Source organism: Emydura macquarii, unplaced genomic scaffold (genome assembly GCF_026122565.2).
Source record: "Emydura macquarii macquarii isolate MOO-44397 ecotype Brisbane River unplaced genomic scaffold, CSIRO-AGI_Emac_v2 contig_691, whole genome shotgun sequence".
NCBI classification, from domain to species: Eukaryota; Metazoa; Chordata; order Testudines; family Chelidae; genus Emydura; species Emydura macquarii.
This window is the reverse complement of record NW_027130828.1, coordinates 14,577,914-14,592,576: the sequence shown is the minus strand read 5'-3', so window position 1 is coordinate 14,592,576 and position 14,663 is coordinate 14,577,914. Positions and strand designations below refer to the sequence as shown.

Here is a 14,663-nt window from a genome sequence, read left to right as displayed (position 1 = left end):
AAGGCTTCCTGACTGCTTGCAGTTGTTCAAAGTGCATTGGGATCTTCAGGAAACAGAGGCATTAGCTCCAGTGCTGGGGCCAATTAGCAAATTCCAATTTGTATAATTAGCTTCTGCCTCCCTGAAACTCATCCCGTAGTGTCCATGGGACAGGATATTCCACTTCCCATCAGGCACGGCTGCTGCCCATTCCCGGGGTAGCAGCAGCAGCAGCAATTCCTGTAGCATCCTTCTGGCTTGCTCATTATCAAAATCACCCTTCTGGCTTGCTCATTACCTTGTTCATTACCTCAGTGGTGCCAAGTTAAAACATAAACCTCAGGAAACCCCGAGCTCATGTTGCAGAAACCCTGCCTTAGCACCGCTGCACAGCCTAGATGTGGTGTGCGCTGGGGCACGTTTAACAAGAACCAGTTAAGGCTGTTTTTGATTTAACAGTTTGTTTATGGCATACATTTAACACACTATTCAGGATGAGGAAACGTATCCCATAAACAAACTGTTAAACAAAAACCGCCTTTTGTGTACCAGAGTATACACAAAAAAGTTAAACACTAAATGCATTTCCCAACTAAGTGTGCACCCTTAATGCTTCTTTTTGCATCCAGTGCCCTTGTTTTATTAAAATTATTTACTAAAATTAGCGCTTAAATCATCTCTCTCTCACAGTCCAGGATGGGACCTTGGGCAAGTCCCTCCGCTTCTCAGGGTCTCACTTTTCCCATCTGTAAAACAGGGATAGTAACTGCCTCCCTATAAATTGCTTTGAGATCTCCAGATTAAAAGCACAGGGTAAAACGTAGGTATTTTTAGTGGAGAAGGCGAAGAGCAAATTCATTCGTTTCCATCCATCACTCAGATTGGAGATAGTTTTCTGAAATGCTGGATTTAAAAAAAAAAAAAAAGGCTGCAGCACATCTGTTTCTGAATGTTGCAAAAATTGATGGAGACTCCATAAAATAGCGAGAGCTGCAATTGTTTCTGTGAGATCCCTTTAAGGGGAGGGTGGGCGGTGAAGGACTGGCACTGGGTATATTTCAGCAAGATATTTGCAGCCTCCTCATGAAAGCTGTCCCAGCCGCAGCCACCCTTGCCTGTCAGCTGGACTCTTACCGCATGGATTACCCAGAAGTGATTTTTTCCCCCCTCAAGCACACAAACTTTATCGTCCATTTCTTCAGGCTGCGGAGGGTGCACACCTCCTCCATGAGTGCTATTTCTGCCAAGCACCAAAGCTGTTGGAGGTGTGTGTGAAAGTAATTCCCACCCACTGCCACAGTCCTGGGAAGAACAGCTCCCCCGCCCTATCCTTTCATAACTTAAATGGATGCATGGATTTTCCTCCAAAAACTCACGTTCCGGTCCAGAGCAAGCTCACGGCTTTGCCAGTCTGAGAGGAGACTTCTTTAGGAAATTGCAAGGGAGTGGGGGGTTATTGCAGAGACCATCTGCAACCTTCACTAACAGCATTCTCTAGTAAGGCAGGCTGTAAAACACGGCAGTTTGTAAAGCACCTTGGGATCCTTCAAGATGAACGGTGCAATATTCTCGGAATATATTCTATCCAGGGGCTTTGTTACAGTACACAGTTCCTAGCACCATTTTATTGCTAGAACACAGAGTTCATCTGAAGCCTGGGGCTATTTGAGTGACAAATGTGCCCCCAAGGCCTTGCCTTGGCTCCACAGGATATTGAAAAGATAAGATCCTGAAACGAACAAGTCAGGTTGAGCAACAACTCCTCCGGAGGCCCTGGTCAGACAAAGCAAGTACCATCCAGGCTCCTCCCGTGGAGCGTCTCAGCCGCCTTTCATATGCTTGATCACCAAATATGCCTGCCCCACCTCTAGAATGCTACAAGGATGAATGGAAACGCTACCCGATCCAGGTCTCCAGGCTAAGCCAGAGAGTGGTTATGGGCAGCTGTTCCTCCAGTGCCAAAGCCATCACCCGCCTCAGTCAGCTTTCCTGTATGCCTCCATTCCTACACGAGGCTGCTGGGAGAGCCGAAGGGCCAGCGCTATGCAGACACCCACTGCCCACCTCCTTTACGGCCCCGTCTCCCAAAGCCAGCACCTGCCTAGGGTCACCTTAGCCAGCTGGAGGTCATGCTGGTAGGGGGAGGGGTGTTCTTCAGTGAACTCGCCTCCTCTAAAACATCCCCCATCGTCATCAACAGCATCTACCCTCCAAGTGTTAGCGGTCTGCAGATCCGGCTTCTTCAGCATGCCGGTGCCACTGGGCGGCCATCCGGCACACAACTGACCACGGAGACCTACACATGGGTTACTGCCTATGAGCTGAGAATGCAGCCGCACTGTGAAAAGGCTCCAGATGGACAAACACAGCAAGCCCATCTGCTGAACGAGACAGGCCGCGGTATACACATCACCCAGGTATACTCCCCTCTGCTTAACAGGGAGCCAGGGCAAAGTCCAGGGCAAGGTCTCATATTGAAATCCCTCTGTGGGACAGGCCCCAAATGGCTCCTCTCCCTACTTGAGCACAACCTACCAATGGGTAGGGGGGAGAAATCCACCCATGGGAGAGGCCTGTGGGTTCAAGGCAGCGATCTTTCCAGGAGCTGGACCCAGACCACAGGACTCCCTGCCACAAGAGATTATGAATGAGCACGGGCCTCAGACCCTATCAACTAATTAAGCTCTGCCCTGCCGGCTAAGAAAGAAAGAAAGAAGAGATTGTTTATTGTTTCTATTTTTAAAAAGGCTTAGGAAGGAGCCAGGGACATACGGGAACCTAGATAGATTGCTGCTGTCCACAGCTGAGCCAGGGCTGGGGAAGAGAACACACACTGTCAATTACATCAGCCACACCCACACCTGGTTCAGCTGAGAATTGCCCTCCCCTGGCGAGGCTCCCTCTCTCCTCTGAGTTTCCCAGGCAGGGAGATGGAAGGAAGCGCACTCAAGGGGCAGGGGCGGCCCAGAACCCGCACTCAGAGGCAGGGTTCTGAAGCCCTGGCAGAATTCCCTGGGCAGGTCACAGAGAGAGTTTAAGGAGCCCCTTTCAATGTAGGTTAGAGATTCCCCTCCTTTCACGCAGCTGCTCTCAGGACATGTGTAGGGGGAGGGAGCGGGGGGAGGCGGTAAAACAGGAATGACAGACCTAGTTCTCCCCTCCTTCCTCAGCGCCACCGGTTTTCATCTGACAGTCACTATAGGGAAAGTGCTACACAAGCAGCTGCTGTGATCCCAGAAAGACTAGGTCAGGATTTATAGCCCTCTCAGCCACCAGGCTGACCTAGAGCGGAAGAGGCAGGTTTATAACGGAGGACTAAGTAGGGACAATTGACTGGCATCTGCACTGGGTTCAACCCCTCTGGGAATTCTTGGTTCGGTGGTAAATGGACCTGCCGCGAGGCAGGAGAGCAGAGCAAAGCAAGCCTGAGGGGTGAACCCTGCATGGATAACGTGATTACCAGCGTGTCACCAACTCTCCCCAGCTCCTTTCTCACCCCAAGGGGCAGGTTGGTAATTGCAACAGGCTCCCAAACTCTGCGAGAGGCGCCACAATATACAGGGGCAGATCCACTTCGCTCAGGCCTTCCTCTCCCTTCTTCTGTACCCTCACTCATCACCCTTGCAGTTAGATTGTAGGCATTATGTGGCAGACACCATGTTTTTTATGGGCCCTGAAAAGAGCCTTCCTGGGCGCTGTAAAAATTATAGATACATCGTACTTAATAATGGAAGCAAAAGCCATGAGGTCCCTGGAGCATCAGAGCCAGACAAGAGAGATTTACTCTGCAATTTGGAAGTGTGCTCATGTCCTTAGTACTAACTGAGCACAGCTTGAGATCTCCATGCCTCTTCGCTCTCCTGCTCCTGGGGATGAGAACTCACCCTGCTCTCACATTCACAGCCAGTCCAGGGTGTCTTACGTCCACTTTCCCCGGTTCTGCTCAGCATGGAGCTCCATTGGGTGCTCTCCTCCTCCGAGCTGCAGCTCATTAGTGCAGCTGTCTGTGCCCTTTGCATTTTATTCCAGAGCATTAGAATGGCAGATAATGAACCTGAGGTAGCAGGCCCTGTACGTTTGCCCATCCCCCCACCACAGAGCACCACTTCTCTCACCTTACGGGAGACACATGCAATGCTACACTTACCAGGGTCAGAAACAAATCTGATGGCAATTCTCCTCTGAAGGCCACATCCCCAGGCAGCCAAGAAGCCTGCCTCCTCTCCCCTCCCTTAACAGGATAGCCCTGTGCACATCCCCGTGCATAATGCAGTCAACTCTCAATAATCTTCCTAAATTCAGCAGTTACCAGGTGCTTGGGAAATCTCTTTTTCTGCTGATGCTGCTAATGGAAAATGTCTTCCTTTTTTCTGCTGCTCGCAAAGCCATGTCATGGGTTCCCTATCTCCTCCAGGGTTCATCTTTTATAGGGAGGCTGGAAGCCTGGGGATAAGAGGCCAGAGGGCTTGTGGGGAGAGCAGATAATGAGAGAAAGCTGGAAACGTCCTGATTCCTTTATTTCCTTATTTATTTATTTATTTATTTGCAGCACAGATGGGGTGTCAGCTCCATCCAGGACTCAGTCCATTTTGTCCCAAGCAGCAACAAGCCAGCCGGTCCCTCCGTGCCGTGTTCTGCCTCCCCCCTTGTTCAGAGTAGGATGAGCATACTGAAGGTGACGGCGGGGTTGCACCAGAGTAACCCAACTTCCTCACTCGCCAGGCAGACAGAGAGTATCTAACACAGGAGCCAGGCAGTGTCCACTGGGTAGCAGGGGAGGTAAAGAGTTACGTATCGGGTGCTCTAATGTACCCTCAAAGAGATGTCAGTAGCCTTGCTCACTGGTCCAGATACCGGACACCAAGAACATTGGTTTTACATTCTGCATGCCTGGCATCTTCAATACAATTAGCTGCCTCCGTGCTGTCTGGACACTAAAGATCCTAACCAAATTAGCAGAGACCCAGCACCAACCCGAAAACATTCAATTATTTTACATGGCATCACTTCCTAGAGTGGGCTACTGCCAAGGTTCCTGTCTGTTTCACTCTGCCCTGCTCCTACAGAGCAACAGGAGCAGAACCAGGTGCTGAAGGCAAAGGCGAGGGGTGGGGAGAGAATAAGGAGGAGGTAAAGGGCACAACAATACCCCAAGGAGAGAAACTCCCTACTTATTTCTGAATCATCCTAGATGCACTCAGGATACTACACAGCGAGAAATAACGTTATTGGTCTCAACGGCTTCTGATGTCAATGCCAAGATAGGACTTCATTTGGTCTGAGCTCTCAGCCTTCCCCAGTCAGTTTGGGCAGGCCTCCAGCTTGATAACAGGCAGGTTTTTCAAGCCATCAAAATGCTAGGGAGAGAGATGTACTGAAGGTGGCATAAGAACAATCCCGCCATCCACCCACAGCAGAGAAATACCTTCTACCCCTGCCTCATAGAACGCTGGTCCCTAGCCAGCGTTCCAGTGACCCAGGAATCACGTAACACCCTGAGAAAGCCAATGGATCATCTGGGTTTTAGGAGTCAGGCAGTGATGCATGTTAACACCACACACAGAGGCAGCAACATGGTCCATGCCAATTCAGTCTCATCCACACGGGTCAGACAAATGTAGGGACCAAGTTTGTACAGCACCTAACACAACGGGGTCCTGGGCTCTAACTACAGTTCCTCCACACTATGGTAATGCACATAAAATAATAATAGCCTGAGGCATTCAATAACTGCTTTAAGGAATGGGTGTTTTGGGAGGCCCCTCTTAAGTTTCCCCTCCCAACCTGAAAAACAAACAAACAAACAAACAAACAAACACACAAACAAACACACAAACACACACACACAGAGAGAGAGAGAGAGAGAGAGAGAGAGAGAGAGAGAGAGAGAGAGAGAGAGAGAAAAATTCAAGTTCCCAAACATACATTGCAAATAAGTGCATTTTGCACTGCACCATGACCCTGGGAAAGACAGACCACCAGCAGCCCTGGGTACCAAGTATCTAGTTCTGGTGATTGACCCCCAACTTCTGCCCCCTCTCTTTCCAAAAGGGAGGAGGCAGAGGAACAGAAAGTGGGGAAATGAGGATTGAACCAACTTTCCTCACCATTGCAGGCCTCCTCTAGTTCTTCCTACCCACTGTCTGACAATTCAGGACGGTATGGGTTGCTCTCTCTATAGTCAATCTTCTGTTGCCACTAGCTGGTCAATATGGGTACTCTTGGAAAACAGCAATTCTTTAAGGATGCTGTTTCGTTCAGATGCCGGCTGTAGTTTAAACCAAGATTTCTCTCTCCCCCAGCAACCCAGATTAAAAAAAAAGTCATGTATGGGTGACCAAGCCACCACAGGAGGGATGAACTGCATCAGACTGCTTTAAAAAAGGGCTGAATAAAGGCCCCCCCACCTGAAGTTATTTTCCAGCTCCAGACAGCAGCAAACATCGCTTTGGGACAGTTGGGGACGGGGCACGCTCGCCAGGCAACAGAGATGTGAAATTGGGGCTGCTGTGTGGTCAAGGTCTAAAATATTCATGAGACAGATGGTTTTCTCTAGTACTGCTCATCAGGATTAAGCTTAAATTATTTTCCATCTTTTTACCGCTTCAAGAGAAGCAGAAGCAAATATTAGCTGAGTACAGGTGGATCTGAAGGGGGAGTAAAAGCCAGAGATTCAAGCATATTTCCCTACTCAGTGCATGGGATGTCAGTCGCTTTCTGAGGGTATCTGTGGCTCTTTACACAGCATAGGAGTGAGGCAGAGAGATGTTAAGTGACATTTCCAAGCTCACACAGCAAGTCAACAGCAGAGCTAGGAATAAAACCCAGGTTTCCCTCCCTTCTATCCTTTTACGCAGCTGCAGCACTGCCCATCATAGCCAGTTGCTTGTTTAGAACAGTAGCAACAAATTAGATAGAATAGACACCGCTCCTTCCCACACGGCCCATTCAGATCCCCTGCCAGGCCTGACAGGTTTGAAGCCATCTCATTCTGAAAGTAGTTCCTTTCAGTAAGCTGCACAGATAAACAGTGGCACTAGTCACACCTGCTTCCTAAGCAGGCTACTGACAAGGTTCCTGTCTGTTTCACTCAGCCCTGCTCTGCCCTAACATTGAAAGGCCCAGCAGGCCTTCTCTATGGGCTGGTCAAAGTCTCTTTAAAAAAAGAGAGTTATCTACTGCACTTGACTCCAGGAGGACACATCTCCCAAGCCTCTCCCCCACTCACTGAACCATTACATTCACACCAGTTACCTCTGCTTGCAAAGTGCTTTGGTGTGAAGGCAACTGGCCATGAGTCATTAACTTAAACAGGCAGCAACCCACGGCCCCTTTCAAAGTCTTTCCTCTGTAACTCTCCAATCCGTTCCGCAGACTCCCTGCTTTGTGTAACACTTTGGAAATGAAAGCCAGGTGGGAGCAACCAGAGATCCAGACACAAAGTTTGTTCCATTTTCCTTTCATCTTTGCATAGCCAAGCCTAGTAAACAGTACATCTGATAAGGGATTTCTACCTACAAGTGTCCCTCAAGAGGGACAGCTCGTTCTCAGAATCAGGTGACGTCCCCTTGCTTCTCACTCCAGGGAGTCCTCTGAAAGTCTTGTTTACACCACATTCCCCATCAGTGCTTTTCCATGGCAGGGCTTGGTTTTGATTCTGCAGGAGGCAAGGCGGTTCAGTGAGTCTGGAAGTGGCTACTCTTTACCTGACTGGGATATTTTGGATACAGCCAACAAGAGAAAAGGATGCACCCAATGGAAAAGTGTTATCCCAAAAGTGCTCAGAGTACTGCAGGCTCCTTCCAGCCTGGCATGAAAGGACTATGCAATAGAAAAGGAAGGTACTTTCAATTCATTGCAGTCAAATGACTTCCGACTATACAGTGGAACCCAAGTATTGGAAATTACACAATCTGTGGTCCAGATTTGGGTCAGGGCACCACAGAATGCAAAAAATGCAACTCAGTTTTGCACGGTGAAAGAGTCAGAGTGCAGTTCTGTTGAACACGGTGGTGTCACTACAGACCTGATCCTGCTTTTCAAAAAAAGCCTCACCGGCTAAAAGCAGGCTGCTATAAGCACTTTGTGTTGTATTGTTTTAGGAGCAGCAGCAAATGCATGGACATTTCCTCTTTTCACTCCCTCGACTTTCCAAAAATTCCACCTTTGCGCAGGCAGCAAGTCTGGAAAAATTCCAGCTTTAAAGGAGAGAGGGTTTTTGTTTCTTTTTCAAGAGATCTCAGCAGTCAGTTCAAATATTCTGAAATGAGAAAAAAACCATTCTCCCCATTAAAAAGATTCTGTATGTTTTTTTAAGACCACTCAAGCACCCAGATGGCTGTAGTAGAAAGTCAAAGTGTATCACAAACAGGAATAAAGCAGCTAGGAAATTGCATTAAAAAGCACATTAAGAGGATGTTGGGATTGCATAGCTAAGAATAAAAAAAACAAACAAACCCGGATTTGAAAGCCGAACTTGCACACACCACTTTAGCTCATGCCCCTTGCATGAGGGGGTGTTATTAACGATTATCCTAATGCTTATGCAGAAACACATTTTCTGACACCCATAGATACACAGCATCTTGTAGTGCTACATATGCCAGTCAAACAGAAACCATTAAAGTCACTTACAAGAAGTACACAGGAAATTGTTCTTACATAAAATACTACAGTGCAAGAAACAGATCAATGGTGAAAATTTGCCAGGATATATATATATATATATATAAGCTAGCTAGTTTCGCTTGGTAGCTAACTGCCTCATTCCCTGAATTGCACTTAAAGCAGGCTGTGCTGCTTGGTGAATAGATGTTGTACAGTGCATGGTTGCTGACTAAATCACGATACCTGCCCTAGAGAAAAGAGGCTTCATCAGAGAGGTCAGTGAAGGTACTGGACCGTTACGCCATTGAAAACAGCAGAAGAATGAAAAAAATACAGCAAGGTGGAACAGGTGTACCCAAGGTTGTGGAAAATCATGTGTTACCACAAGCTACCGTGCTGTCTATCAATGCATATGCACGAGGGGCAACGCTAAACTTGTCATTTCCTGCCTTTTGAGTGATTTGCCGTGCAACCCTTGGGTCCACCTCATGTCGGATTTTTGGTACGCTGTAAGTTGAGAGGGAAAAGGCTTATGCAACATGTTGAGCATAAGTGCCACAGTCACAGAGATATGCAATGACATGTATGGGCATGTAGAGGACTAACTCTCATGGGAGTAAGAAAGCCAGGTTAGGGGCACTGTTTGAGCTGGAGATTCCCCAGGGCAAACAGAGGAGAAATCCAATTAGTGAACCATTTTTTTGGTTCTCTGATCAAATTTCAACACCCACCCCCGCCTCCCCAGCCGATTTCAAACAAATACGTATAGGTAAATCCTTTGCAGAAGAACTCCGCACAGCCGGTACATATCTCCAGACACCAACACCCCCTAGTGGGCTAAAATGCTCCTCCGGCATGCCATCTGTACACATATAGTCACAACTTTTTAACATTTACACATACCAGGAAAGGTGCAACTAAAACCTCTTAAATGCATCTTCAGAGATGAGGGTTATGAAGCCTGTCAGCAAGGGAAGAAGCTTTTTTCTGATGCAGATCACCATGTGCTTTTTGCAGAGAAACCCCCCCCTCTGCAAAAGATTCAGAGTCTTCAGCTCTTTTAACCCACATCTCTGCTTGAGTTTGGTTTGGTTTTTAGCAGAAGTTTCCCCACCGTTACAGCTACTATGGAGAAGGTCCCCACAACCACCAGCCTTTAGCAATGTATCTCCCAGCCTTGTTTTGAGCAAATCCAGGTGGCACTGCATGCCAACAGATGTGGGAACCTTGTCCACACTACAGCTCCCACCAGTAGAAAGCTTTTACCCGGAAGATACTTATTGTAGCCAATGCTCCCTAGTGAAGTTACACTCCTTCACCACTCCAAGCAGAATTACTTCCCTACAAAATAAGTCATTGTATTTGTGTTCTCTGGCCTTCGGAGAGTTTTGAGACATTAAGAGGCAGTCAGGGATGATGGGTAGCCCAATTAGGCTTCTAGAAGGGGCACGTCAGCTGTGGACATTCACAGGAAAGGAAATAGTCACTGAGATGAGAAAAACAAGACTTGTCTCTAGGGTCTACAGTGGTGGCTGACATAAGCTGCCAGAAGTTACTAAGTCATCCTCAGAAAGATGTGACCAGTAATAGGTTTTTAAGAAAGTGCTCCCATAAGTTAGGCTCTGAGTTGTTTTGTTCTCAACTACCTGTCCTTCAATGTTATTGGGATCAGCACCACCACCAGCTCTGTTTTATGCTGCTTCTAGCTAAATGCCTCTGGGAAGCTACTCAGGTAGATGGTTTGAGATACATGCCTCAGAAAAGAGGCAAGGAAACACCTGGAGCTATCTGAAGATGAAAAGCATTCTGTTTCTGCAGGAGAGAATGAACTATACCTGTAAAATAAGAACTCAAAAGCTGAAGGAAAAGAAAACTTGGCCTCAGAGACAAGTTGACATACAGATTGCTACCGTAAACACAATCACCAAGAACTACTGCCATGAGGAGGGGACCAGTGTTTAAGGCAATTTCCCCCCACCATCCCAGATCAAATCTACTGACCTTCCGCTTCTTTTCCTACATTTGTACACAACCTTTCATCCCAGAGGATCCTAAGGAGTCTGGCAAGCCGCACTGAAAATACAGAAGCTTTTTAAAGTTGCAGGGCACTGCTGAATAGTTTAGAACAGGAAGCAGCAGAGGAAAAATCTACAGAGATAGCTACCTTGGGATGAGAGACCATACCCAAGGGAGTTTACCAGAACTTCATTAGTAACCCCATATCCATCTCCCCATGCACCCTTCACCACATACAAACACACCCACACAGCCCCAACAACTCCAGGGTCATGCCAAGCCAGAGAAAGCTGGGTCGTAGCTATACCTAGTACACAATGGCCTGCAGGACTGCTATTCTAACATCCCCATCACTCACTTGTATTCGAAAAGCAATTCCAGTAGCCAGCAGAATTCTTGACAATGACTGTCCCAGGAAAGAGTTAAGTATTAAAGGACCTCTTGCAGTTTTTCTTCTGTCTCCAGAAGTGGCAATATCAAAACACCCACCGCAATTCATGAGACAGACCTTGGAAAGGACGGTGGGGGCTGCCTTCTACAGAAGCAAGGCACTGATTACATTCAGAATTGTGGCAAATCTAATCCATGTGTGGAAAGTTCCCATTTATACTCTGTGTCAAGTTCAGCATCTGCCGGTTTAGGAGGTACCTTGGGTGTCTAGCACACAAACGAGATTGCAACAGAAGCCAGCATTGAGAGAGAGTTGTGTTAATTGTGACCACTAACTAGTCAAGGAACAGGCTAACTGAAAGGTAGAAAAATTCTTAAGCAAACCCAAAAATTCTTCAGCAAAAAAAAAAAAATGGGATTTGCCATACTAGATCATACAGCTGCTCTGTCAGGTCTAGAACCCTTCCTATGGCACGAACCAATACTTAAGGCTACATGCCTTCCTCCATGCCTTTTGCCTTCCTCTGATGCATTTAGCTAAGTGTGTAATGTGGGGCTGGGGAGAATTCACTCCTGATCCCTGCAGCAATTGTGTTTTGCCCTGCAATCTCAACTCAGTGACTCAAAGCTTCCTGTTACCTTTATTTCATCTCCTGTAAGGTAAAGCCAACCCAGCCCATCAGGGGCCGTTCCTTGAGTCTGAGATTTCTCACCTGAAGTACATTTTTTTTATGTCATCTGGGTTTTTTTGTTTTGTTTTGTTTTGGTGATTGACTGAAGACTCGTCGGAAGGCAAGCAGACTGCAAAGTGAGGGCATGACAAGCTCAGTTAAAGAGGCATCCAAGTATTTATTACAAGCATTTTCTATTGGAGGAGCCTCCCAGGGGGTTAAAAGGACCATGAGATTTAGTCAGTCATTTCACTTCTGTGGCACACCACATTCACTGAAAGAATAGTCACTTGTAAACACAACAGTCTGCGGCTAAACACACAGCCATTCGCCGGGTTAGCATGCACATAAGCTACAATATCTTGACATGCTAAATGCAAAGACGACAATCCACTCAAAGTCACAACAGAGGAGCATTAAGCAGCATCTTCATCAACACCACAGACAAAGTCAAGCAGGTATTCAAATTACAGGCGGTTTAAATCCCAGAGATGGAAAAAGCTAGTGGATAAAGAAGAGCTGTATTGAGATCAACAAAAGCCTTCAGTCATCTGCCACAGCAGACACCATGCTTTAGATACAGAATTCTAAACAGTTTACAACAAGTCAGATCTAATATATGAAATAGGATAATAGTGACAAGACAGAGAAACATCCCATGTTAGAGCAGGAGATCAACCAGCTTCATGCAAGAAAGATGTTCTCATAAACCATTTTAATTGTTCCCCGCTACAGGGAAATTGTAGGAAGTATGGAGAAACATGCAGGCATGCTGTAATAGACCCTGACAGCTAAAGCATCACATAAAGCAGGGGTAATCAGAGAGCATTCAGCCAAAATATTAATAAGCAAGCCTCTTGCCGAAATGAAATCTTTTTCCCCCCCTGTGCACAGCGGTGGCGTCTCCTGGGCCAGCCATTCCACACGAGTGCAAAAGACAGTTAAGTATGAGTGTAGTACCCCACTTTGCAGGCTGAGCCAATAGGCTCCAGTACAGTTATTTGAAAAGCCACCAGGCAGCCTTGAGACCCTGCTACAGATCTCCCCCCTTCCCCCCACCTCCTTCCAGAAAAAAAAAAAATTTGCACAAAAAGGCAAACATTAAAAAGCTCTACAAGATAATTAAGCTATCAATTACAAGGGAGGGAAATCAAACCACAGCAACCTGACAGCTCTAAAGTGACTCCCGGAGGATCATGGCAAAGAACATTTCTGAAATCAAACTGGTTGGCAACTTGGGGATGAGGAGAGATCTAGCCACATAAAGGATGTCCTATATTTCACATCTGCAAGGGCGGAGGAGTCCTGCCCAAGAGGATGAGGGTGAAAGCCCTTCTGTGATGAAGCAAACTTAAGCCATTGTACATTGTTGTGATAGGGACTGGAGGGGAGAAAAAGCAACGAGGAAGTCTTTAAATGAAGGGAAGTAGGTACAGTGAACAGCAGGTATGCCAAAGGCCTGGAGGGTTGAACAGCTTGGAGCTGCACACACCTAAAAAGGCGCACAAGCTGTATCAAATCAAAGGATCCCCACTCCCCAGCAAAACGGAGCCATTGGCTCTGGTATAAATATTGCAGTCACAGTGAAAAGTGATCATGCCAGCTAGTCTTCCCTTGGAAAGCTCACCCCACCGGCAGAGAGGACTTGGGGGGGAGGGGGGGAGAAACAAACAAGGCCCCCCAGAGAATTAGCTCCTGAGGGGCTGTGTACCACATCCGGCACCAGCACAACTCCTCAGTGCCCCGCACGCCCATTAGTTCCTCCCGGGCCTGGAGCAGCGGCAGGTACAAGACTTTGGTCCCCACTCCTTCCAAAGGCCAGCCCGCCTAGGGGCGCTGCCCATCAGCCAGCCACCCCCAGCCGGGCCTCGGCTGCCCCCCTCCCCACGCCCCGAAAGTGCCCCGGACCCCCCCGCTGTCCGCAAAGCAGAGCCGCCCGCTGCGAGATCGGGCGTGTGCCCAGACACCCGCCCCCAATTCCCCCACTGCCGGGGGGGGCACCAAGGCAGCTCGCCTAGCCCAGCTCCCGCCCCCCGCGGACCAGGGAGACTCCGTGCGCCCACCCCGAGATCCTCTGCCCCGCTCCCCATCTCGCCGGTACCCGGAGCTGCTGCCCCCGAGTCCCGGCCCCCCGCCGCCCGGGCCGCTCCCCCCAGGGCCGCTCCCGGCTCGCCCCGCCCCGCCCCGCCTCACCCAGGGTGAAGAAGGGCAGCTCCGTGTTGTCCAGATCGTCCTGCACCGCGACGCGCCCGGGCAGCTCGTTGCGGACGAAGAGCAGGAGCCGGGACTCGGCGGCGGCGGGGCCGGGGCCGGCGGGGCCGGCGGGGCCGGGGGCGGCGGCGTGGGCGGCCGGCGGGGAGCCGCTCCAGCGGAGGTCGCTCTCGCGGAGCACGGGCAGGGTGGACACGGTGACCGTCTTCACCCGGCACGGGCTCTCGGGCTCCCGCGAGGCGGACGAGCCGGGCCCGCTGGCCAGGAGCAGGAGCAGCGGCAGCAGCGGAGCCGGGGGCGGCAGCGGCGGCGGCGGGGAAGGGAAAGGAGAAGGGGAGGCGGCGGCGCGGCGGAGCCGGCTGCAGCGCGGGGGAGCTGCCATGCCGGGCCGGGCTGGGGCGCTGGAGCCGGAGCGGCGGGGAGGCGCGCGGAGAGCCGAGTGGGGCGCTGCGAGGGGAGCCAGCCGGCCGACTGAGCCTGCGATCAGCCCGCCTCCGGCCGCCGGGCTCCGCCTCCTGACCGCCCGGCCCCCGCCCCTGCGCCGCCCCGGGCCCCGCGCTGCCGCCTCCCGGCCCTCTCCGGCTCCGGGGCCCCGCTCTCCCGCAAGGGCCCCGCTGCCATCCCCCTTCCCCCCCAATGCTACGCCCTCCCCAGGGGTCCCCCTGCCGTCCCCCTTCGCAAGCCCCGGGACTTCCAGAACCTCCGCCCCGACTCCCCTGCCCAGCTCTGGCGCACCACGGCCAGCCCCAGCGCAGCGCAGCGCCCGGCTCCCAGCCCTAGTCCTCAGGG

General features: G+C 49.9%; 1 protein-coding gene across 2 annotated transcripts in view; it reads right to left on the bottom strand.

The window, feature by feature from the left end:
• Positions 1-14,395, bottom strand: part of ASTN2 (astrotactin 2) — a 567,068-nt gene extending 552,673 nt beyond the window's left edge. For both annotated transcript variants that reach the window (XM_067542151.1, XM_067542150.1), the window contains exon 1: positions 13,857-14,395. In XM_067542151.1, coding sequence (XP_067398252.1) covers positions 13,857-14,256 — 400 coding nt within the window. In that variant the 5' untranslated portion in view covers positions 14,257-14,395. The remainder of the gene's footprint in view (positions 1-13,856) is intronic.
• Between the last annotated feature and the right edge of the window lie 268 nt (positions 14,396-14,663).